This window comes from Leucoraja erinacea, chromosome 15 (genome assembly GCF_028641065.1).
Source record: "Leucoraja erinacea ecotype New England chromosome 15, Leri_hhj_1, whole genome shotgun sequence".
In the NCBI taxonomy this organism is placed as follows: Eukaryota; Metazoa; Chordata; class Chondrichthyes; order Rajiformes; family Rajidae; genus Leucoraja; species Leucoraja erinaceus.
In genome coordinates, this window is record NC_073391.1 from 27,767,989 (window position 1) to 27,794,934 (window position 26,946).

The 26,946-nt window shown below is 42.3% G+C and overlaps 1 protein-coding gene across 1 annotated transcript in view; it reads right to left on the bottom strand.

The window, feature by feature from the left end:
• The window catches only part of smc3 (structural maintenance of chromosomes 3), a 63,889-nt gene that overhangs the window by 25,630 nt on the left and 11,313 nt on the right, over positions 1 to 26,946 (bottom strand). The window contains exons 6-18 of the mRNA XM_055646967.1: positions 26,231 to 26,310; positions 24,585 to 24,663; positions 21,582 to 21,699; positions 17,182 to 17,357; positions 16,232 to 16,312; positions 15,626 to 15,790; positions 11,092 to 11,213; positions 8,393 to 8,606; positions 7,382 to 7,485; positions 6,650 to 6,749; positions 4,260 to 4,420; positions 3,547 to 3,688; positions 3,069 to 3,219 (exon numbers count right to left, since the gene is read on the bottom strand). Coding sequence (XP_055502942.1) covers positions 3,069 to 3,219; positions 3,547 to 3,688; positions 4,260 to 4,420; positions 6,650 to 6,749; positions 7,382 to 7,485; positions 8,393 to 8,606; positions 11,092 to 11,213; positions 15,626 to 15,790; positions 16,232 to 16,312; positions 17,182 to 17,357; positions 21,582 to 21,699; positions 24,585 to 24,663; positions 26,231 to 26,310 — 1,693 coding nt within the window. The remainder of the gene's footprint in view (positions 1 to 3,068; positions 3,220 to 3,546; positions 3,689 to 4,259; positions 4,421 to 6,649; positions 6,750 to 7,381; positions 7,486 to 8,392; positions 8,607 to 11,091; positions 11,214 to 15,625; positions 15,791 to 16,231; positions 16,313 to 17,181; positions 17,358 to 21,581; positions 21,700 to 24,584; positions 24,664 to 26,230; positions 26,311 to 26,946) is intronic.

A 26,946-nucleotide genomic window follows, 5' to 3' on the forward strand; every position in this document is an offset into this window, starting at 1 on the left:
ACATTTCCATGATGAGGACGAACTATCTGAAAATCTTGACCTCCATTTTACACTCGATCCCACATTAATGGGATGTTACACTTTCAGGATTTGAGAACATCCTCAACCCTTCCATTTTTAGTTGATATACCCAGCTAGTAATCTTTTGCCACAAGTGAGCTCAACTAAAGCATCTGTTTTGAGAGTCTGCTGTCTGGCATGTGAATAATGTGGCCTGATGTGGTCTTATAAAGATATACTTTAAAAACACAAATCAGCATCTTATTGTTAAATGGTAGCTATGTCTTTTAAAGCCACCAAGTAAACAATAAGTTTATGGCGACAAGAGACTGCAAATGCTGGAATCTTGTAAATAAAAAAACTAAAAAAACCTGCTGGACAAACTCAGCGGGATGAGTTTACATTAAGGTAAAATGTGGATATTTTACTAGATTTTGTGAATCTAGAGAGATCCACCACGATTTGTATTGTGCTCACAATGAATAGCAAACAAAAGGGCACCATGTTTAACATTTTAAGTTTAATACAATTTGTCCAACTAAAATGGCAATGCACATAAATGTTGTGCGATACGATCTCTTTCATATTACTAAATTATTGTTGCTCTCAGTAACATCAACTGTCTTTCCTTCTCTTTTTACTCATATATGGGAGATGGTGGATAAGAAGACTGCTTTACATTTGGGATCTTAAGCGAGAAACTGTGGCTTACAACAGTTTTCTCACCCCAAATAATTATTCCTGCTTCCTTCAACCGTTTACGAGGGCTGGTGTGTGATACCATTTAATACGCAAAATAAATTGAATGAAAACTACAATTTGATACGTTAGAAAACTAAACCAGTACAATAGCTCTTTTGACGATTCTCTCAGCGATCTCCAATCAGCGATAAACATGGTAGGCAGGGATGAAGTAAAAACCACTTGTTTTCACATTTTACCATGTCATAAATAAAAGACTGGCAAAAACATTGCGATTTAGAACTGATCCTGAATTTGATATTCCATGTGGCGGGGCATTATAATGCATAACCAAATATCGTTTTCTGCATTAATTGTGGTTGGTGACTCATCTAATAGAAGCAAAGTTAGCTCACGACCCCTTCCTCAATTTCCACTTAAACAAAACTGTCATTCCAAATGAATCATCGATGAATCAGTAATCTTGATAATCATACATCGTAAGCCTTGGAGCGTTAATCTTAATAAAACTCACCTAAAATGACAAACTTTAAACTCATTTTTTAAATTTGCGCAAGAACACTACAAATCTATCTTTGAAAACATTGAAGGGATAAATAAATGTAAGCTATCTGACTTGAACCACTCATCTCTTTCACATCCTCTTTCTGGGGGTGCTGTCACTTACTCTTGCTCTTAATTCTACATAAATTGATTATTCCGTTATTGCACTTGAGTGCTTTTGCACTACAATTTTTGTACCATTCTTTTCTTTCGCATTTTGTCATTGTATTTATTGTTATATCTATCATCACCATGTATACCGTTTACTCTGAGCTTCATGCAAACAAAGAATTTTATTACATCCTGGTGTTTCTGAATGGGATTAAATGAATATGAATGCCATGGACATTTTCCCCGTTTGATTTCTTCAAACGTTGTACTGGATTGTTCACATGATCAAGTATTGTGCACTGGCAGTTACTTAATTCACCAGTTAAATGTTAAATTCATTTTGCACAGGCTGAAAATTAAGCCATAATATCTAAAAGCTTGAACTTTGGACAAATGTTAACATTAAAAAAATCAAAATAAGCTACAAAAAAAAAAAAAAAAATCACAGGTGTTTAACAAAGTGTGTACTTAAATCAAAAATGTAAATGTATTGTATTCAATCACTTCCAAGTTATATGAATAGCAATCAACGTGTGTACTAAATAATACCAAATTCAATTGATTTATATGAATTTCAGTAAAGATGTGGTTGTCAAATTTTAAATTAACTTCTCCAAATGATCACAATTATGCTCAAAGATATTCTATTCTGAACTATGTGTAGGAAGGAACTGCAGACGCTAGTTTATACCAAAGATAGACACAAAATGCGGAATAACTTAGCGGGTCAGGCAGCATCTCTGGCGAAAAAGGAATAGGTGACGTTTCGGGTTTGAAGAAGTGTTCGGACCTTAAACGTTACCTATTCTTTTTCTCCAGAGATGCTGCCTGAGCTGCTGAGTTACTCTAGCATTTGGTGTCTATATATCCTGAACTATATTGGTTTTGCAGATTACTCACAAATCATGTGCATGAATATAACTAGCTGTATTTTAGACCTGCAGTTATAAGAAGGATCCAAAATAAAAATATCACGTATGCTGGTAACAGTAAATGCTGAAATTATTGCCAAATCAAGCACTACACCACCCTCAAAAACATCTTCTGTTTTACCACAACATCACTTGCACCTCTCAATTTATCTTGGCCTCCAACGTATTACACACAACCCCTTTTGTTTTTCCTACCTACATTTTAAAACAAGTTTTAGCTTTAACTTTGTACAGTTGTCATGAAGTATCATTGAGACAACATAGAACTAATTCTCTCTGCACAACTAATGAATAAAGATATTTCCATAATTTTCAGTTTTTGTTTCAGGCTATTAAAACCATGTTCACATTTGGCATCAATCTATTAACGAACAACCCAGATATTTGCAGTTACTTAACGTTACATAGTTTAAAAAATATATTCACTTTGAAAACAATATTAATTGTAGGCAAATTACACTTTTAGAAATATATAAACCAGAGTCCAGAACTTAGTACACAGGGTTATAGCCTGTATTCTATTCTAACTACAAATTTTGAAATTAAATTTATTCAAGAAATGAGTACATAACTTTACAACCTTTAACAATGTGGGCTTGAAGTTGAACTTTCCAGTGTGATAATCACTAAAGATTATTTAGCAAGTTAATATAGAAGAAATAGTCAAAGGAAAGCTTATGACACAAGACACGATATTAAGAATACGATAGCATCAAATGAACAAAGTTAACCCTGTTTGATATCTGATCCATTATATTGTAAGTTATTATTTATCCATACCTTCTAGAGTTATGCAATCCATATTAAAGGCTCTGGCCAACTGGGTGGAAACCTCCATACTGCGACATATTAGTGTTTTCCCAAACACATGTTTGTATGCTTTATCAAACCTTTGTATATATCTCAGTTTACTTATCATAGGTATAGCATCCTGGAAAGTAAGAATTACATATCAGAAACATGATTTTTTTTTTTTTAAAGTACTGCTGAAAATTAATTTAATTAAACACCAACATCGCTAGTTATCAAATATGTTGGATCACAAACACTACATAAATGGATATTCAGAAATAATAAATGCTTTTAGATCAATCACTAAATTTGAACATTTTTTTCCTTCAAAACTGCATGACAAATATATTTAAAACATTTTATACTGGAATTGGGTTTCAAAACATTTGCTACCTCAAAGCTTTGAACGGTTGGGAAAGGCAAGAAAAAGTATAAAAGATAGAAGGGAGGAGAGGTGCTTACGCACATTAGTTTCAGGATAAGCTGTATCTCGAACATCCAGTTTGTTCAGAGGAAGAAAAGTGACTTCACCAGGAAAATTTTGCTTATTGAACTCCATCAAAATCTTTGTACTAACTTCATCCGATTCCACGATATGATAAAATAATCTAAAAACATTTAAAAAAAAAAACATGTTAATTTAGCATATTATGTGCTGTAGAAAGCCATTTTCTAGAGTACCCGAGCAAAACAGCAGATATTTTATTTGTGCAGGAAAAATATGATAGCATTTTTCAAACTAAGGATTCTTTTCTCTTTACTACCCGAGTGTTAAAGCTGTAGGCTTACTGCAAAATTTATCCTAAGATTTATCTTGTGTCTTTATAAATAGTGCTGTTTTAGCATGAGAAAATATAAAACAGTCGCAATGGTTACAACATAAAACAGTTAATTTTAAAGCTACCCGGTGACACTAAAACAGTAACTTGAGCTGTGAATACAGGTAGTTTTATCAAGAGTGGTCACTGTGATATATGACCTCAAAGTTTTGAGGCAAAGGATTTCCTCATTTGGCATAGATAGACAAAAATGCTGAAGAAACTCAGCGGATGAGGCAGCATCTATAGAGCGAAGGAGTAGGTGACGTTCTGCCAAATCTCCTCATTTGGCATGATATTTTTGAAGTACATCTAACATTATATTCTCCAATCAAATCTTAATTTCATAAAAATTGTTTACCGGTTTCCAGCAGTAACTTCCACACTGGTATAAAATGCTGGATCACATTCAAAGTTATTCATTACAATCCCATGATAGCCGTTTATGACATGTGGGTTGATGCCCTTACGACCAAAGTTCTCCAAGACTTTGTTTATGCTATCAATACCATTCAAAATTGCCTGTGGAAAAACAAAGTTTAATGTAAATGAAATAATGGTATATTAGAAAATTTAACTTAAGCTTTAGTTTAATTTGAAAACGATGTAATTGACTTCTGAAAATTATCCTGGAGAATATACCACAAATTTAAACCATTCCAACTCTTATAATTTGAATTCCAAATTCCCACACTCAGTCATACGTTTATGAGTAGGCACCAAATGGAGAATGTTAATTGAAGAAAGGGGAAAGGTGAGACATTACCATTTGTGAAACATCATAAAAAACAGTACTTTTGAATATTCTAACCTTACCCAATCTAAACAGTAAATGTATATGCACTCCAACATATATATTTTTCAATCACAGTACTTATGTAGTATATTATCAATGTTTCTGCTTGACTTTCTGTCGTGAAACAAATTATCATATAATAAAAAATACCCAAAAGGAATGCAATATACATGTTTTCCACAACTTAGCTATAAGCGATGCTTAATCCAAAACAATTCTAAATTACTAACTAACCTACAATTCTACCCCACTTTGGTTTCAGGATCATTAGCTTTACAGGTGCACAACCTTTTATCCGACGATCCAAATAACGAAAACCTCCGAATAGCGACATTTTTTCGGTCCTTGAAGAAAGGTCCTTGAAAACGTTCACCGAGGGCGACCCGCAGAGGTGACAGCGGAACCTCTGGTCGGTCCTCGAAGAAAGGGGAACTAAATCCCCATTCATAAAAGAGGTGAGGGTATATTGCGCGGGAGGGTTAATAATTGACAATATGCTGCTGCCTGCCCGCTGAGTTAAAACGTTCCCACGGTAGACACGATACACAGTGTATCGTGAGTCTTGCGTGGGAACTTTTTAACTCAGCGTGCAGGCAGCAGCAAATTGTCGCTCCCTTCAGTTTCACCCCACCTACACCCCTCTGCTTCCCGGCCATGTGTGTGACCCCTTCCCTCCCCTCTCCAGCTCCCCGCTCATTGCACCGGCGCGGGGGCTTTGCACTGTCTTCACGTCGGCGATTCTAGCAGCGCAGTGCAGTCACCGGAGACGTCAGGACCAACGGGACACCGACCCCCAGGCCCACCGCAAGCACGGAGATCCCAGAGACCCACAGCCAGCAGCAGCCCAGCCCCGTTCCAACTCCAGAGGAAAACTGCAAACTGGCCAGAGACGTCAGGACCACCAGAAGCCGCTCCCCGATGGGCCGCTACGGCGACAAGTGGCAGTTCGCCCACAGCCCGAGCTGCGCCCTCTCATCGGGACACCGACCCCCAGGCCCACTGCAAGCACGGAGATCCCAGATCAGCAACTCCAGCCCAGCCCCGTTCCAACTTCAGAGGAACACGCAGTGTATGGGCAGAAGCTGATAGTGTGGAAGGTACTTCTTGTTCTTGGGGTCGCGCAGCTCGGGCTGTGGGCGAACTGCCACTTGTCGCCGTAGCGGCCCATCGGGGAGCGGATTCCTCTGGAGTTGGAGGGGGAGGGGGGTATTGTGCTGTTTGATCGCCCCCTACTATCCCAGGGACAGGGAGACAGGACGTTCACCGAGGGCGGCCCGCAGAGGTGACAGCGGAACCTCCGGTCGGTCCTCGAAGAAAGGGGAACTAAATCCCCATTCATAAAAGAGAAGGTGAGAGTATATTGCGCGGGAGGGTTAATAATTGACAATCTGCTGCTACCTGCCCGCTGAGTTAAAAAGTTCCCACGGTAGACACGATACACAGTGTATCGTGAGTCTTGCGTGGGAACTTTTAAATTCAGCGTGCAGGCAGCAGCAGATTGTCGCTCCCTTCAATTTCACCCCACCTACACCCCTCTGCTTCCCGGCCATGTGTGTGACCCCTTCCCTCCCCTCTCCAGCTCCCCGCTCATTGCACCGGCGTGGGGGCTTTGTACTGTCTTCACGACGGCGATGGCTGCAGGTGAGTGCAGTCACCGGAGACGTCAGAACCAATTGGACGTCGACCACCAGGCCCACCGCAAGCACAGAGATCCCAGAGACCCACAGCCAGCAGCAGCCCAGCCCCGCTCCAACTTCTTCTGCCGGGATCAAGGCGCAAACTCGCGACCTTGCGGATATGAGCCGAGCACTCTACCACTGAGCCAGCCATTAAAATCTACGCAAAAAAATTTCCATTCCGAAGACCGACAAATTCTGAATTACGAAAGGTGTCTGGTCCCAAGGCTTTCGGATAAAAGGTTGTGCACCTGTACTGAAATTAGTAAAAATACTTACTTTTCCTGTTGCACCTCGAAGCAGTTGCTGTTTCTTTTCCAACTCTTCTCGTTTTGCTGCCAATGCTTGCTGCTCAGCATTTTCTTCCCGCCATAGGTAGCTTAAGAATTAAAAGTAGAGGCGTTAAAATAAAATTATGATACAGCCTCAAAGATATTTTATTTTATTCTCAGACTATGCTGCAAGCACCCAACTTATACGTTGAGAAAAGTAGCATTGCGCTTTATTTGGTGGAAAGGCAATCCTGAAGAAATAATAACAAGATTCACCACCACCGTTTAAGAATTTAATCCAGTAAGGATAGGAAATAAAAAGCTGGCGTTAGTTAAAACAAAACTGGTTCATGAAGCTAATAGATTAAAAGCTCAACTAATTCTCTAATGTCTCTTCTGAAAGGAAATCCACCATCCTTCTCAATCCAACCAACTTGAATGGTGTTTACCCTAAATTAAACTTAATTCATACAGCATGTTAACCATTTCTATCATCTTACTTCAGTGAAATTAGGGGTGGCCACGTCACATGAATTGTGTAAAACAAACGGAAGTACAAAATCTGCAGCATCTATATATAGTTTATGCTTGACTGTAGTAATGCAATGGATGAGTGATATTAATACGTAAACATTTGGAATACTTTTGAGATCCAAGGAGTGCAAACAATATGGTACTTGCAGACCAATTAATATTCATCAACTTAAAAACATTACAACTTCTCACTCTTTGAACCTACTTCCTCTCATTTTGCAGCTCATCCTTTCTGTTTTTCACTTCATAGTATTTCTTGTCAAGTTCTTCCACTCGTGATTTCATTTCAGCCAGATCTTGATCAAGTTTCTAGTAAACAATGAAAATACAAGTTCAATCCACCAATTATTTGTGAACTATTTGTCTCCAATTAGTGATGGAATTTCCCAGTTATATACATCACATTATAATCATTATGTTTGCCCATTGGTGAATTGCACTGTGCCTGCAGGGAGTCGGACCCATTAACTGCGAGACATTTAGATACCTTCAACTTGATGTCTCAGGGAGGAGTGTAGAGAAGAGGGAGTAAAGGTGAAACAGTGACAGCAAGGCAGATATAATAAAGACAGTAGTGTGACTTTCTTACCACACCCTCTAAGCACTGCGCAATACATCGCACAATATGAACAGTAGCTAATATTCAATGGGATCCAGAAAGATGGAAATTCAAGTGGAATTAATTTGTCTGAACACCGTGTGTTGATGGTGTCAGTTTAAGATGTGCACACAGAGGCGAGATACAGTGTGACCAGAAACCACTGACATGTGTACATTCTTTGATTCAGACATCTAACAAAGCAAGAGAATACAGTAAACCCTCAGAATAACGGACCTCTACATAGCAGATTTCAGATATAGCGAACCGAGGCTCCCATTCAGCCACCCCCCCCCCCCCACTTCCGGCAGTTACCCAATGAGTTAGGAACTTCCGGTTGCGGGAGTGGACTGAGCAAGCAACATGAAGGTGTCATGAGTACCAGACCCGTCCCTGACGCACCGCATGAGAGGCTAAGGTCTCTGAGGTTCCCTGGCCAGTGAATTTAAACCCCCTCCCAACACCGCATTTCTTCCCTCCTGGCCTTGGGTTAAACTTAATCCCCCTCACTTGGTTATAGTGGACAATTGGCAATAACGGGCACCATCCTCCCCCTCACCCCCTCCCCGTGGTCCGTTATTGCGAGGGTTTACTGTATATAAAAATGTACAAACTTACACTGTACTGTTCCAAATTTTTCTCTTTATTGGCTTCTGTATCCTCCAGGTCTTTGGTAATTGCAGCAATTTGTCGTTTTTTGTCATTGATAGCTTGATCAAGTGATTTCAGCTCTTTTTTGATCCATTTATCTCTCTCTTCCTTTGATGTAAATTGACTTCCTCGACCCTGCTTAGCATACAAGTCTGTCCTCTCCTGGGTAGCCTGTGCCAACCTAAGCAAATCAAGAGAAATCAATGTAAACTAGATCAGGACTTCTAATAGTTCACCCTCAGTATTATCACATTGGGCTCTTACACATTGGCAACTGAGCTTTGAATATATTTTATTCAATAATTACAACAGTGAATTGCTTTCTGTTTTGTTTTAGTCTAATCCAATATAAAATATCGGTAGTTACACAAAAAAGCTGGAGAAACTCAGCGGGTGCAGCAGCATCTATGGAGCGAAGGAAATAGGCAACGTTTTGGGCCGAAACTCTTCTTCAGATTGATCAGGGGCGGGGGTGTGCGGGGACAAGAAAGGGAAAAGGAGGAGGAGCCCGAAGGCTGGGGGATGGGAGGAGACAGCAGGAGGGCTGAGGAAGGGGAGGAGACAGCAAGGACTAACAAAATTGGGAGAATTCGATGTTCATGCCCCCGGGATGCAGACTCCCCAAACGGAATATGAGGTGCTGTTCCTCCAATTTCCGGTGCTGCTCGCTGTGGCCATGGAGGAGACCCAGGACAGAGAGGTCGGAGACGGAGTGGGAGGGGGAGTTGAAGTGCTGAGCCACCGGGAGGTCAGCTTGGTTATTGCGGACCGAGCGGAGGTGTTCGGCGAAACGATCGCCCAACCTCCGCTTGGTCTCACCGATATAGATCTGCTGACATCTAGAGCAGCGGACGCAATAGATGAGGTTGGAAGAGATGCAGGTAAACCTCTTTCACACCTGGAACGATTGCTTGGGTCCTTGAACGGAGTCGAGGGGGGAGGTAAAGTGACAAGTGTTGCATCTCTTGCGGTTGCAAGGGAAAGTGCCCGGGGAGGGGGTGGTACGAGAGGGAAGGGAAGAATTGACAAGGGAGTTATGGAGGGAGCGGTCTTTGCGGAAGGCAGATATGGGGGGAGATGGGAAGATGTGGCGAGTGGTGGGGTCACGTTGGAGGTGGCGAAACTGACGGAGGATTACTTTTTGTATGTGACGGCTGGTGGGGTGAAAGGTGAGGACTAGGGGGACTCGGCCCTTGTTGCGAGTGGGGGGATGGGGAGAGAGAGCAGTGTTGCGGGGTATGGAAGAGACCCTGGTGCGGGCCTCATTTATGGTGGAGGAGGGGAACCCCCGTTCCATGAATAATGAGGATCTAATAAAATATCGGTATATTTGCTAAAGTGAATTTATGTTGGCATACCTTTTCAAACAACTATACACTGGATGGGTTTCACAATGGCAACAGAACATAACCAAATATTGTCAGCAGACCAAAATGCGTCAAGTTGCAGTGGGCTAAGTTGTTCTTTAGTCCTACTGCCAAGTTACCTTTAAAAAAATGGTGATCAAATCTCTCATAAAATGAAATGCAACTTCAAACTCTTTAAAACTGCAGCCCGCGCACTCAAATTACAATAAGAAGCAAGGCTGAGAAGAGAATCTTAACTCAAATCAAAAGAGAACAAATCGATTATCTGCAAGTAGGATTGAATTTGTCTTTAAAACAAGTTTGGAAAAAAATAAATCTTAGATCGCACCCAGTGTTTCCACTTTAACATTTCCTTGGCCCAAGATAAATATCAGAGTGTAAGTAAACAAAGGTCTTAAAAATGCAAAATAAACCACAATGCCTGAAACTGGCTGTGATACTCATTATCATGGCACTTGGTATGGACATTCCAGGAATCTTCATTTTGATAATTTACCCTGAAAACATCAAACCAGCATGCAGGTTTGGTAGTCAACTGATGCATGGATTATGAATAATGCCAAAATAAATTTTCTCTATTATTCGAAGAGAATTGTTCGTGCAGATCTAGTTGCCTCATTACAGGTTGAGTGTCGAGACTTGGAAGAAGAAGCAAACGAGGAAGACAATTAGTTATAAGAAGAGGTTGGACAAATTTGGATCATTTTCTCTGGAACTTCAGAGGCTGACAGGAGACATGATAGAAATATACAAAGTTATGAGAGCTATAGATAGGTAACGCAGTCAGAACCTGCTGTCAGGAGTAGTAGTGGAGACTGATACAATAGTGGCATTTAAGAGGCTTTTAAATAGGCACAGGGAATGGAGGAATAAAGACCATGTGCAGGCAGTCAATTCGTTTAACCTGGTATTATTTTCGGCACAGACATTATGGTCCAAAGGGCTTGTTCCTGTGGTGTAGTCTATACAAATAAATATTTAGACATTATTGTAAACAGTTCTGTGGAAATCAAGTATTTTAAAAGTTTACATCCATTTGGAAACTATGAGCATGTCAATGTATTATGAGCACTTAAATCAGTGTACTATCTAGGTTGCTGAGCAGTGACCTCTGCTGGAATATACAAACAGACCAAGAACTAGATTAAACAGTTCCCAGCAAGTAATAATGTATTCACCTACTTGCTTGGTTTGCCCTCAAAAACAGCAACATACAAAGGTATCACAAGTCTTCCAGCTCTACAACAAGCAAGTTATTTGACTCAGGCTTTCAGTTTATGTCAAACTTTTTTTACAGACCTTGCTATCCCATTTTCTTCCTTTTCTTTAACAGTACTAAATTTTGGTTCTGTTTCTGCAAGTTCCTTCTGCTTCTCTTCTATTTTCTCCAGCAACTTTTGCCTTTCTTTCAAAAGCCGTTTCTACAAAAAAGAGAAAAGCGAAAATGCCAGCATAAAAATCAGTGCATTTTATTTTAATCCACATCTTTACTATAGCAATTTGAAGACAGTTCAAGGGTCAAATATTACAAATACTGTGCATATTGTTTGACAAACTGAACAGAATCAACCAAGGAAATGTGCAAATCAAAATCACAAGTGGGTATGCCGGTTCTGGTGCAATATGCGTGTCCTGTAGAGGCAAATTAGGATTTATTGTGTTGTCACAAGAGTGGCTTGGTAGAAAGGGTGCCTTCACACTTTTTAATGCCTATCAGAGTTTCGGGACTCCAATGCCAGAGTTCAATCCGTAAGTCACACAAAATAATACTGGAAATATCACCTCCAAGAATGATTCATAGTTAATTTGTAATGTAATGTACTTTAATCTAATATTTCAAATCTAAACATCACAATCATATACCAGTATATTGCAAGAGTAGGTCACGCTATGTCAGATGCTCAAATCCTATTTACACTTGACAGTTAATTTTAAAGGGAATTTTTTTTTTTGGACAGCTGGCTGATTGATACAAGCATTAACTGAATAATATAGTCCAATTCCAAGCGAACTACATTTGAGGTAATTTTATGCGTCAGAACAATTAACTGATCTATTTAGCTGTTAATGTACGTTACTATGAATGTGGCATTTATATATATTACTAGACCAAGTGCAGATCCGTTGGGTCTGTTCCCCCAACGTGCAGTTGTGGGGGGGGGGGGGGGGGGGGGGAGGTGGCACGCAGCATCACACGCACTAACTATCCCCCCCCCTGCACTCCACACCCCCTTTTACCCATAAAACACCCTACTACTGAATAGCCCCCAACTTGCAGTCACATCTAGAGGGGGGGGGGGGGGGGGGGGGGTGGGGGGGGTGGGGGGGGGGGGGGGGGGGGGGGGGGGGGGGGGGAGGGGGGGGGGGGGGGGGGGGGGGGGGGGGGGGGGGGGGGGGGGGGGGGGGGGGGAGGGGGGGGGGGGGGGGGAGGAGGGGGGGGGGGGGGAGGGGGGGGGCAGGAAGGGGGGGGGAGGAGAGGGGGGGGGAGGGAGGGGGGAGGGGAGGAGGGGGGGAGCAGGAGAGGGGGGGGGAGGGAGAGGGAGAGGGGGGGGAGGAGAGGGGGGGGGGAGGGGGGGGAGGGAGGGGGGGGAGGAGGGGGGGGGGGGGGGGGGAGGGGGGGGGGGAGGGGGGGGGAGGAGGGGGGGGGGGGGGGGGGGGGGGGGGGGGGAGGGGGGGGGGGGGGGGGGGGGGGGGGGGGGGGGGGAGGAGGGGGGGGGGGGGGGGGGGGGGGGGGGGGGGGGGGGGGGGGGGGGGGGGGGGGGGGGGGGGGGGGGGGGGGGGGGGGGGGGGGGGGGGGGGAGGGGGGGGAGGAGGAGGGGGGGGGGGGGGGGGGGGAGGAGGGGGGGGGGGGGAGGGGGGGGGGGAGGGGGGGGGGGGGGGGGGGAGGGGGGGGGGGGAGGGGGGGGGGGAGGGGAGGGAGGGGGGGGAGAGGAAATGAGGGGGGGGAGGGGGAGAGAGAGGGGTTTGTGGGGGGGGGGGGAGGAGGGGGGGGAGGAGAGGGGGGAGGAGAGGGGGGGGAGGAGAGGGGGGGGGAAGGAGAGGGGGGGGGAAGGAGAGGGGGGGGAAGGGGAGGGGGGGGGGAGGGGGGGGGGGGGGGGGGGAGGGGGGGAGGGAGGGGGGGGGGAGGGGGGGGGGGGGGAAGGAGGGGGGGGGGGGGAAGGAGAGGGGGGGGGGGGAGGGGGGGGGGAAGGAGGGGGGGGGGGGGGGGGGGGGGGGGGGGGGGGGGGGGGGGGAGGGGAGGGGGGAGGGAGGGGGGTGGGAGGGGGGGGGAGGAGGGGGGGGGGAGGAGGGGGGGGGAAGGAGGGGGGGGGGAGGAGAGGGGGGAGGAGAGGGGGGGGAGAGGGGGGGAGGGGGGGGGAGAGGGGGGAGAGAGGGGGGGAGAGAGGGGGGGAGAGAGGGGGGGAGAGAGGGGGGGAGAGAGGGGGGGAGAGAGGGGGGAGAGAGAGGGGGGGGAGAAGGAGGGGGGGGGGAGGAGAGGGGGGGAGGAGAGGGGGAGAGGAGAGGGGGAGGGGAGAGGGGGAGGAGGAGAGGAAGGGGGGGGGAGGGGAGAGGAAAGGGAGGGAGGGGAGAGGAAAGGGGGGGGGGGGGGGAGAAAACCTATAAACCATTTTAGAACAAAAAAATACACATTCTGCAAGCATTGTAGAACCAAAAGAGACACTTTTTGCAAACATTTTAGAACCAATAAACACTTTTTGCAAACATTTTAGAACCAACAGACACATTCTGCAAGCGTTTTAGAACCACTAAGGCCACTTACATTTGAGTAGCCATGTGTTCAGTGTTATTCACAGCTCAGAGAAACGTGATCCTCTGCCTTCCTCCAGCTTGCAGACACTGATTGAGGCACACCACTTCCTGGTTTATAGTCCCTCCCCCCCTCCACCAGCAGGGGCAGCAGAGAGAATGGGGAATTTTGTAAAATCATTAATATCTCTGTCATTTTTCATCGACGGGAAAAATCCTCGGCACACATACGCCAGAGGGGGTGCTCTGAGCAAGGTGGCCTAAAAAGACGGCCGTAGGTGGCAGCGTTCTCTCGGAAATCGCAGCACAGATGGCCAAAACCGGTCAAGAACAGACTTTTAGTAATATGGAAACATAGAAATTAGGTGCAGGAGTAGGCCATTCGGCCCTTCGAGCCTGCACCGCCATTCAATATGATCATGGCTGATCATCCAACTCAGTATCCCGTACCTGCCTTCTCTCCATACCCTCTGATCCCCTTAGCCACAAGGGCCACATCTAACTCCCTCTTAAATATAGCCAATGAACTGGCCTCGACTACCCTCTGTGGCAGAGAGTTCCACAGATTCACCACTCTCTGTGTGAAAAAAGTTCTCCTCATCTCAGTTTTAAAGGATTTCCCCCTTATCCTTAAGCTGTGACCCCTTGTCCTGGACTTCCCCAACATTGGGAACAATCTTCCTGCATCCAGCCTGTCCAACCCCTTAAGAATTTTGTAAGTTTCTGTAAGATCCCCTCTCAATCTCCTAAATTCTAGAGAGTATAAACCAAGTCTATCCAGTCTTTCTTCATAAGACAGTCCTGACATCCCAGGAATCAGTCTGGTGAACCTTCTCTGCACACCCTCTATGGCAATAATGTCCTTCCTCAGATTTGGAGACCAAAACTGTACGCAATACTCCAGGTGTGGTCTCACCAAGACCCTGTACAACTGCAGTAGAACCTCCCTGCTCCTATACTCAAATCTTTTTGCTATGAAAGCTAACATACCATTTGCTTTCTTCACTGCCTGCTGCACCTGCATGCCTACTTTCAATGACTGGTGTACCATGACACCCAGGTCTCGCTGCATCTCCCCTTTTCCTAGTCGGCCACCATTTAGATAATAGATTACGTACAAGTCTATCACATAATCAATTTACACCTTTATAGTGAAATGATGAAAAAAGACGATTATGGATTGTATTAAAATTATAGAAAGGTAGAAAACTACACAATGGTGCCTGTTTGTTTCCGATTAGGCTTCTGGAAATACTTTTATTCAACTAAAACTGCTTGTATAAATGTATATGATTCAAAAACATCTGGAGCGTTTGTTTTACAAGCCACATTCTTAATGTTCTTGTCTTTGATTAAAGATCCATCTGTAATTCAGATTATATTAGGAGATCTATTTCTTATATTTTATATAAATAGAAATCTCTTAAAAGAATCATGGAATAATTATTGCACTAAGCAGCCACTCAAGATTAAATCCACACAAGCTCTTGTAGAGCAATCCAGTCTATTCCATTCACCTTCTCTCAACCCCTATCCCCCGCAGTTCAGCATTTGTTCTTTTCAAATATATGTCCAGATCCCTTTTGAAAACCACAACCAGATCTGCATTTAAGGCGCTTTTAGGCAATATACTCCACTTCCTAACTAATTGTTGCGTAAGTAAATGTTCCAAGCATCACCCCTTGATGATTTTTATGTCTTTTACTCAGGTGAATATTTCAAGTTTGAAAATTCCATTGCAATGGAATTATTTTTGTTTATGATCTTTGAAGTGCATTAGAAATATTTTAATATAAAAGAAAAATTCCTGTATTTCTCAGAGACACACTTGCAACAGGAGAGATATATATTTTAATCTAGAGTTGTAATAGTTAAACTGATGATCAGAGAAGCAAGCGTTCTGTAGCTGAGTAGGCTGAATTTAAGGGGCAGACCCCAGATTGTAAACAATGCAATAGAAAATTCCTGTTCTTGCAACAGTCTAGCTGTTCCGTGACCAACTTTCCTCTCCCAATGCCTCACCCCAACTCACCTTTCCTCACCCCAACTCATTCAATAGCTAACCGAACAGTGCTCATTTCCTTACCCTTTGTTCACTGTTCCCAGCCATCTCATCCTGAAGATCCTTTGTCCTTAACTCAAGCTTAGTCCTCTGTTTAATCTGGTCTTGCCGTTCATGTGTTAGTTGCTCTTTCTCTTCCTTCATTGATGAGACTTTTGTTTTCAGCTCTCGTGCTACCCTCTCGATATCCTTGGTTTTCCAAAGAGAGATGTTTATTTCAAATATAAATAATAAGATAGTAAAACAAACAAAGCTACATTCTACATGGTGCATGATCAGTTGAATGATAGACTCCATAGAATTAACAAAAAGTAACTAAAAGCACAATTATTTTAATCTTTTCAAACCTGTACACATAGATGAGTCTAAAGGCTTGACCTCTGAATTTGTACCCTACACATCTAATCTAATCTAAATGAAAGCATATATGCAAGGTAAACATCAGAATTCCTGCCATTATTAAAAAGCAAGGATCTTTTCTGAAAATAAGATCATGTTGATAAATGGTTTGGTTGACATGACCTTGGTTAAAGCTTGTCTTTCCGAAAATAGAACATAATCTACAGAAAATATAAATGCGTTTGTTGACTCCAAAAACTGAAATTCACAGCAGGGTAAGAAAAATCTTACCTCCATTTTATCTCTAGCTTCTTGTTGTGCATCACGCAGTTGCCTTGATTTCTCACCACTTGTCTCTCGTTTTGCAGAAAGCTGTAGAAAAACAAAAAAATTGGTTCTGATAATCCAAATAGAAATGAACAAGTATGATAGTCATAGATTCAGAATTATATGGCATGAAACAGACCTGTTAGTCCAACTCGTCAATGCTGACCAAGACAACTACCTGAGCTGGTTGCATTTGCTTGTGTTTGGCCCATATCCCTTTAAACCTTTTCTATCCATGTACCAGTCCAAGGCCTTTTAAACATTGTAATTCTACCTACCCCCTACAGGATCCTCTGGCAGCTTATTCCATATACCCCCCCTTCCACATTCTATGTGAAAAAAATTACCCTCTTAAAGCTTGTCATTCTTGCCTAAAAGCTAGTTTTAAACTTCCCTACCCTAGGAAAAAGACCATGACCAATCATCTTATCTAAAACAGTCATTTTATATACTCTACAAGGTCACCTCTTACCCACCATCAATCCAAGGAGGAAAGACCCAAGCTATCAAACCTCTCTTTACAACTCAAGCCCTACAGTCCCAATTCCTCCCGAATCATTCTGATAAATCAACCAAGCCAATTGAATTCTTAGCATTAAAGTCAAGAAAGTTAAGTCATAATACATTTCATTCTAGATACAATCTCTTATTAAATATATATAAAAACACTAAATCCACACACGACTTAACTGAGTCGCACAGTCAAAAATAAATACCAAGAAAGCTGAAACGCGTGGAATAAATATGGGATAACAACACGTTATTTGAAATATTCTTCCCCCTCCTCCCCCACCACTGAATCCGTTATTTTTAACCATACATTACATTGTTCAGTTCACGCATAGGTATTAACACAGTGAAACATTCCAGAGATAATTTAAACGTTTGCAAAAAAAGGTTCCGTTCTCTCTTACCTCATCAAGTTTGGCACGCGTCTCATTCAGTTCCTGATTGTAAATAGTATATTCCAGGGCTCTTCTCATTTTATCCCATTTCTGATATTGCGCCAGCTCTTCTTTTTCATCTTCTAGTGTATGCAGACGCTCCTCAATGTATTTCAGTAATTCATTAATCTTTTCTCTTTTACCCTCTGCAAAATGTACCGAAATCGATTAGAAAATGGTTCTTTGTAAAACAAATGCCAATCAGATCTAAAATGCATCTTTAAAGTGATAGACAAGAATCTTAAAATCAAACAGTTCTGAAATCTCAGATTCCCCTCTGCAGTATCACCCTGGCCTCAGGTAGGCGACCAAATGAAAAGTAACGCATATAGGAAGGAACTGCAGATGCTGGTTTATACTGAAGATAGACACAAACTCAGTGGGCCAGGCAGTATCACTGGAGGCAAAGAATAGGTGACTTTGTCAGAAGCCTTCTTTAGACCCCAGCCAACAATGGGCCATTATGGGCTCCATCCTTTCCGAGGTAATCTGTGGCCGGCCCAGTTTTGTTAGTTTCTCGCCTATTTATTTCCCTCCCCGCAGTCCCACATCTCTACTTTCAGTCTGAAGAAGGGTTCCAAACCGAAACATCACCTATTCTTGTTCTCCAGAGATGCTGCCTGACCTGCTGAGTTACTCTAGCATTTTGTGTCTAACTTCAAAAAATAAATTTTGTTCTGCCCTGCTCCAACATTATTCTTTATTGAAGTCAGGAAAGCACACTTCATAGTGTAATTGTGCCAAGATCAAAATTGTATTTCATAATCTGAACCAAACTTTATTGCAAATCAAACTGAAGATGCCAAAGTATTTTTCACAAGACTGCCATCCCAATTATACAACCTACAAAATGAAGACACAAATGCTGGTTTACAAAAAAGGACAGAAAGTGCTGGAGTAACTCAGCAGGCCAGGCAGCATCTCTGGTGAATTTTCATTCATTGGCATTCCATTTTGCATTGACAGTACCGAGGTACAGATGGTTGAAAGCTTCAAATTCCTAGGAGTAAATATCACCAACAACTTCTCCTGGACCACCCATATTGAAGCTATGACCAAGAGAGCACACCAATGCCTCTACTTCTTTGGAAGGCTTAAGAAGTTCGGCATGTCCCCAAAACTCTCACTAACTTCTACAGATGCGCCATAGAAAACATTTTATCGGGATGCATCACAACATAGTTTGGGAACAGCTCCATCCAAGACTGCAAGGAATTGCAGAGAATTGTGGACGTAGCCCAGACCATCACACAAACCAACCTCCCTTCCATTTACTCCATTTATACCTCACGCTGCCTCAGCAAGACCACCAGCATAATCAAGGACGAGTTGCACCCTGGCCATTCCATCCTCTCCCATCCAGGCACGGAAATCGCAAACAAAATATGGAGGGAACATAATATCTTGGCGGAGGGAGAGAGGGAGAGGGAGAGAGAGAGGGAGGGAGGAGAGAGAGAGAGAGAGAGAGAGAGAGAGAGAGAGAGAGAGAGAGAGAGAGAGACAGAGACACAGAGAGACACACACACACACACACACACACACGGCTTTGGAGGCTCAATCATAGAAACATAGAAATTAGGTGCAGGAGTAGGCCATTCGGCCCTTCGAGCCTGCACCGCCATTCAATATGATCATGGCTGATCATCCAACTCAGTATCCCGTACCTGCCTTCTTTCCATACCCCCTGATCCCCTTAGCCACAAGGGCCACATCTAACTCCCTCTTAAATATAGCCAATGAACTAGCCTCAACTACCCTCTGTGGCAGAGAGTTCCAGAGATTCACCACTCTCTGTGTGAAAAAAGTTCTTCTCATCTCGGTTTTAAAGGATTTCCCCCTTATCCTTAAGCTGTGCCCCTTGTCCTGGACTTCCCCAACATCGGGAACAATCTTCCTGCATCTAGCCTGTCCAACCCCTTAAGAATTTTGTAAGTTTCTATAAGATCCCCTCTCAATCTCCTAAATTCTAGAGAGTATAAACCAAGTCTATCCAGTCTTTCTTCATAAGACAGTCCTGACATCCCAGGAATCAGTCTGGTGAACCTTCTCTGCACTCCCTCTATGGCAACAATTTCCTTCCTCAGATTTGGAGACCAAAACTGTACGCAATACTCCAGGTGTGGTATCACCAAGACCCTGTACAACTGCAGTAGAACCTCCCTGCTCCTATACTCAAATCCTTTTGCAATGAAAGCTAACATACCATTCGCTTTCTTTACTGCCTGCTGTACCTGCATGCCTACCTTCAATGACTGGTGTACCATGACACCCAGGTCTCGCTGCATCTCCCCCTTTTCCCCAATCGGCCACCATTTAGATAATAGTCTGCTTTCCCTTTTTTGCCACCAAAATGGATAACCTCACATTTATCCACATTATACTGCATCTGCCAAACATTTGCCCACTCACCCAGCCTATCCAAGTCACCTTGCAGTCTCCTAGCATCCTCCTCACAGCTAACACTGCCCCCCAGCTTAGTGTCATCCGCAAACTTGGAGATATTACCTTCAATTCCCTCATCCAGATCATTAATATATATTATAAATAGCTGGGGTCCCAGCACTGAGCCTTGCGGTACCCCACTAGTCACTGCCTGCCATTGTGAAAAGGACCCGTTTACTCCTACTCTTTGCTTCCTGTTTACCAGCCAGTTCTCTATCCACATCAATACTGAACCCCCAATGCCGTGTGCTTTAATCCAGCGTTAAATGCAGCTCAACTCTGCCTGTCTCACCGGGTTAACTTCCAGCCCTGCCTGGACTGACGGGACACCAGCGCTGCTTCTCCGCGCTGACTGTAAACCTGGGCCATATTTCCCGCAAGTCCAGGCAGGGCTGTAGGTTAACCTGGCGGGACAGGCAGAGTTGAACTGGGTTTAGCGCTGCTTCTCTGCGCTGGCTGTGGGCCTGGGGGCACAGCTCCCGTCTGACTCCCGACGTCTCTGGTCACCCCCGGGCGTGGGGGGCACTCGGGTGGGGACGGGGATCGTCTAGTGGCGGTTCGGCAGCTATTGCAGCGCCGGAGAGCCGGGATTGATCTGGATTGATCCTGGCTGCGGATGAGGCGCAGGTCTGTGCCCAGGGCTGCCGAGAGTGTTTTGGCATGTCTCCCTCATCCAATCACCGTGCTCTATCCTCCCACCCCCCTACATCCGCCTCTGACCGACGCTTCCTCCTCCAATGATCGCGCTGAATCATCATGTCCCGCCCCCATTGCCTGCTGACAGATATCACTCTCGTCCAATCGGCGCCCTCGATCAGCAGTCCCACCACCACTGTCTCGCTGTAAGCGGAGATTTCACCAGGTTTTGAAATCCGGATTACAAAAAAATGGGGGGTGGGGGTTGGTTCGTCCGACACCTCTCAAAACGGGGGGGGGGGGGGGAGCGTGTGGGGGGGGGGGGTGCCCCCCCCCCCAGGCCCTGCTCCCATCAGACAAAAGGTATAGGAGTATGAAAACCCACACCTCCAGATTCAGGGACAGTTTCTTCCCAGCAGTTATCAGGCAGTGGAACCATCCTACCCGAACTAGAGAGCAGTCCTGAACCACTATCTTTGATCCAAATTAATCTTGCACCAAACGTTATTCACATTATTCCCTTTGTCGTGTATCTGTACACAGTGAATGGCTCGATTGTAATCGTGTATTAGCTTTCTGCTAATTGGTTAGCATGCATGCACCTCGGTACATGTGACAATAAACTAAACTCAATAACCTTAACTCAACTCAGAACATGGATTGGTGACTCGATGTTGAAGTTGGATGAAAACTCAAGAACCATAGTTTACAGATTGCAGCATGTAACAAATTTGCAATAGCTATTTAATCCAACCATCAATCTGTTTTTATGAGAATATATTGCAATTGCAAAGTTTATTGCACATCTCCACAATGATCTGGAATTTAGCCACTAAGTCCTCCATTTATTTCACTTCTGCCACAGTTGAGAAACACAAAACAGTTTTGCAGTCAATCAGAAGGCACCAAGGAAAATGCATAATCAATCATGCCAATATCTTTAAATCTTGTTAGGCCATTATTAATGCTGAGAAGATCAAAAGAGAACTGACACCTGAATAACTTCCCAAACTATATTTGTTTTCCTTTTTAATCTCCATTCTATTGTTGAGAGAATAAATTTGCGACTAATTGGATCTCATTCGGAGCTAGTACATACACAATGAGCCAAATAGCCAGCTGTTGTTTGATGCTCCAACTTCAAAGAATGCACAACAGTTGAAATTAGCAGTCATTAATGGAAACAGAAGAGCTCCATCAAAAGATGAACCATTGAGAACCCAATCTACATTTGTATTATTTTGAACTTTAACCAAAATAAATTAAGTGAAAGGCAGTCTCAGCTTGCTTACCAGTTTCCTTCATAAGATTGATGCTCTCTTCTTTGCGTTCATCGTATACTCTTGTACCAGCAACCTCCCTCAGAAGTTTCAGTCGTTGAGAGTCTGGAGCTGTTGCCATTTGATTAATCTAATTCAAACAAATGCAGAGTTCATAGGCATGCATTATTAAGATAGGCCCAAAAAACATTTGCTTGTCTATCACAGCACAACAAAATAAGCTTTTCACTATACCTCAGAACACGTAACAATAAACTAAACTAAAATTTGAAACATAATGGAATTTGCCACTCAATATTTACTGGAATCACCTTGTTCAATGAAAAAACTGCCCATTCCAAAGCATTACTTAAAAACACAGTATAAACCAACTACTCGGGCTTCAACAACTTTAGGACGTCATGTAACTGAATCTCATACTGCACAGAAACCACTACAATAATTTATCCCACCCAAAAAATGGCGACTTCTTGGGAACTTGGGACCTTCAACAAACAGTCCCACAGGGAAAAGGTGGCAAACCCCTCAGCAGCAACAACTACTGGATAATGCAGTTGGTGTGGGTTGACTTGAAGGTGAGAGAGTGTAACACAATATCCCCTTAAATCAAGACGTTTGTCATGTGCGTTTTCCTTTAATATCATATGCATATCATAAAGATTCCTGAAAGTTATAAAAATATAATTTTTTTTTTTTTTTTTTTTAAACACACCAAGTGCTGGGGTAACGCAGCGAGTCAGGAAGCATCTCAGATGGGCATGGAAAGGTGATGTTTCAGGTCAGGATCCTTCAGACTCCAAGATAAAAGGGTCATTTTTTAAATATTATACGTATTAGTTTTGAAATTATGATTTGCAATACACATTGCGCATCCCCTTCAGAAAATGTCACAACAATGTGCATGGTAATTAAGCAATCCAGTTTCCAAACCCAAAGGTGGTGATTCATGTTGAATTCATACTGAGCAAGACAAAGCAGTTGTGATTCATAGAGTGACTAGTACCTTACCAACCTAAAATGAATAAATAATTGATGTGCAACGTGCAACCAATGCAAATAAGAAAAGCTATCCCAAAATATACAGCCACAAATAAAATTGATTTCTGCCCCATCTTTCTCCCGCAAGCTACCTACAAATTATCCTCCACATAACAAGCAAAACTGTTTTGTGAAACATTTTAGATTTCACCCACTAGCACATATTCTGTGGCATACAAACAGGATGAAGTGATGGAGAAATAGCACAATGTAATTGAGCTACTGAACAATAACAATCCAGGTTTAGTAATTAATCATTTTTATGTCCATTTTAAAATATCAAATATATTTTATTCAAAAATAGGAGGGAAATACACAAGTCTACATCAGGTCAGTGTGATTTTGTTGTACTCTTAATTTTTCCTTTAATCAACAAACACTATAACACAAGACAATTATTTGTTATTATCATGGACTACACTGTTTAAAATATTGCAATCACAACACAAAGCTTAAGACAAACATTACAATGAGTAAAAGTTGAGGGGTAAATTTCAGTAGTCATATGCCAGATTAAGTAACTCCCTTTAAAATGATTCTTCGTGACCTAAATTGCAGTTATCACTGTGCTTTGCCTATTTTCGTATTCTGACATTTATTTTCATACAGTGTAAAGCTCCAGAGTGAAAAGCGACATTCAAAACTGCACTTTTACTTTAATGAGAGAAAGCTGCACATTGCTTGCAAATTGCTCAATCTGTTCAAAATGCAGTTGAGATGGATAAGTGGATTGAATCAACATAAGCCAGAAAACATGTTTGTTTCCTTCTCCCCCAACCGATCCAGACCACAATAAGCACCAAACCTATCAATGATCCTCCATCTTTAACTTCACCACTGTTTCTGGAGTGAAGTGCCAGGTTTCACATTTGTTTCATCAAGAATGCAATATAAAATTAACAATCCAAAAGCAAAACCATTCAGATCCACAGGTTTCACGAACAAAAAAAGCAAACCACAGGCACTATTCCTGTGTTGTTTTGTGATCTCAACAATGTAAATCTTCTGGGACATCAGCTACAGCTCCTGGGAATGGGTGGCAGAATGACTGAGAAGACCACGGTTTGCAATGGCAGCATTTATTTTTTTTTTTAAATTGGGACCCAGAGGAGCACTCCTAGTAAAAATAAAAAATAAAACTTATCCTGACCTACCTTCTCTGTCAGTGGAGTCAATTGTAGTTTGCATAGCTCACATTCAATCCCAAAACAATAATGAGTGCTGTTAACATCACTGCATTCTAATTTGCACATTAAAGGGAAGCTTACCACATAAAATAATTGTATATTTCTCTTGGCCAGTTACAGACCCTAGAAAAATGACTACAGGCAAACCCTCAGGATTAATGGACAAGTTCAGTCATTATGAACTTTAGCAGGTTTAAATGGATGCTGTGGAATCTGTACTTTGTTCATTTTGCCCTTCCCACTTAACTTGCCACCAAAACACTTACACATTAACCATATTCACATCTCATGGGAATTATCTCAATAGACTTCATTGGTAATTATAATAAACTCATTGGCCTTATATCCAGCTATTATTAATTTGGCAACCAGTTAATAGATCAGCTTTGATTTTAATTCACTACATGTCCAGATAATATAAACCAATTTCTTATTATGCAAATGCTTTGCTTATTGTCCTGTTGTCTATGGCAAATAAGTAAAAATGGAATACAAAAATAGTGGCAAATGTCTATTTCGACTAGCAAAAATGTGGTTTAATCCAGTCTCCACATTCTCGCAAAATGACTGCCATCAAAAGTCAATTCCAGTCCCATGCCTGATAATTTACTTTTGTGATCATAAATACCTTTCAATTATTCAAATTTCCCAAAAGAGAAGTTAGAACTAAATTAGTTAACTTGAATTAAAAGTAAAATTATTTTTTAAAGTTTAAAAAAAAAATAACTGAAAATCAAGTGAAAATATTCTTATGTCAGCAAAAGCCACTTGCAATTCCAAATTCAATTACCTTTCCTTGCTTGACGATATAGTAAGGATTGCTTCTGGAAAATCCAGCACTCTCCAAAAGATTCATAACATCATTTTTCCTATTGAACAAAACAGGATGGAAATATGATCCTCAATTTGGGATTCCAGGCGCATGTAAAAATATTCCTGTGAGGCAGCTGAAGTGGTACATCTCAAGTGTCCCGTAATAAAACAGTTCAAGATATTGTCATTCAACAATGTGTGTGTCACATTTCAGATGAATTTCAATCACCATTTGGAAAAATGGTAAGCATCTTTGACGATGTTACATTTAATTTATTTGGGTATTGAAGAGGTTATCTTGATTTGACCATAAGAAACCAGGTGTCAATCAGCACTTCACAAATCAATTCACAGGCATCCAACCTCAGCCATTAGTGACGTCTGATGATTTCACCTTCTAAGTGTCTAACTAACAATCACTTGTTAGTACTGCAACTGGCTATGTTATTATATCAACAAGGTAAAAGTAGGTTCCGAGAGTATAACCTAAGAGAAGAAAATTGATTACACAAGGAAGCTGCTGATATAACCCATATAATAAATTTACTAGAACATTAAAGAGCCGAAATATTTACATTACAAACATTACTACAATATATATTTTCAGGAAATAGATGTCACAGACTAGGCCAGTATTTATAGCCTTACTCAGTTTTCCGAGACAGTAGGGGCAGCTTGCTTTCCTGAATACCACAAGAGGCTGCATAGGATGGTGGACTCAGCCATCATGGGCACAGGCTACCCCACCATTGAAACTAACTCCATGAAGCGCTACCTCGTAGAGGCAGCATCCATCATCAAGGATCCCCACTATCCAGACTATGCTCTCGTCTTGCTGCTACCATCTGCCAGGAGAAACAGAACCCTGAAGTGAAACACCAACAGATACAGGAACAGCTACTTTCCTATAACTGTCAGGTTCTTGAACCAACCCACACAACCATAATCTCTTCCTTGCCAATGGAAGCACTGCGGACCAACTCTTGCACTTTCACGGACATGTTTTTTTCATCCCTAACAGTGTTATGAACCGATGTCTTTTTTTTTTTGCACAATCTTTATGTATAATTTATGTTTTTGTGTTTCTCTAAGATTACATGCCTCTGACGCTGCTGCAAACAATATTTTCACTGCAACTGTACTGTATCTTGTGCATATGACAATAGAGTCAACTTAACTTGAACAGTCTAACACAACCAAGTGGCTTACAAGGCAATTTCAGAAAACAGTTAAGAGACAATTGGTGTGGGACTTGAAAGGTATGGAGGATATCAACCACTGAAGGATATCAAATTTGCCTTCCTAAAACGGCATGCATTGCTTGGATATTTCTATCAATCAGACATCTTCCTGGTCACTTAACTGTTAACAATTTAACTTATTTGAAACTGAAATACAACTTATTTTAAATTGAATTCTCTGAATTATTAGTCCAATCCACAGACATACCTGTATGGAAACATTAACACACCCTATTTACTGGTCAGTTGACAGCAAAACATATGTATCAATCAATCATCAAAACTTAAAAAATAAGGTTACCTTCTGGAATTGCAATTACGGACAAAATAAAGTGTATGTTATTTCCTAATAAGAGCTGAGAGGTGGAAAATATTAACCTACGTCACCATTTTCTTGTCCAGAAAATACTGATCCTTCTTTGCTCCAATGACACGCCGAAGAGATACCTCTTCTTTGTCAATCTACAAAATGAAATAAACATAATTATTTATTGTGCTAACACATTTCTACAGATCCTAAACACGGCTAATTAAATAACATCTCAATCAGGACAATGATTTAAAAGTTCTATTCTAAAGTTATTTATCTTATCCTCCAAATTTTCTCTACCATTGTGCAGTCAGATTCACAAACGCACAACTCCGTAAAGCACTGATGAAACAAGAACTGCACTCAACTTCCAATTTATTCCATTCTAATATTATTACAGTCACTCACAAAAAGGGTAGTATGCCTAATGCAGATAAATCTTTGTCAGAGCATTACAATATAATTTCAGTGCACCTGCAAGTACATCCTGCATAAGCGTAAATACACACAGAAATATTCCATAATACAATTGTCATACTGCATGGAAACAAGGCCTTCGGCCCAACTTGTCCATGTCGACAAAGATGCCCCATCTATATTTGGCCCACCTGCCCGAATTTGACCCAGATCCATCTAAACCTTTCGTATCCATGTTCCTGTCCAAATGCCTTTTAATTGTTATTATTATACCTACCTCAATTACCTCCTCTGGCTGCACATTCCATATACCCACCACCCTCTGTGGGAAAAAGTTGCCCCCTCTGGTTCCTATTAAATCTTTCCCCTCT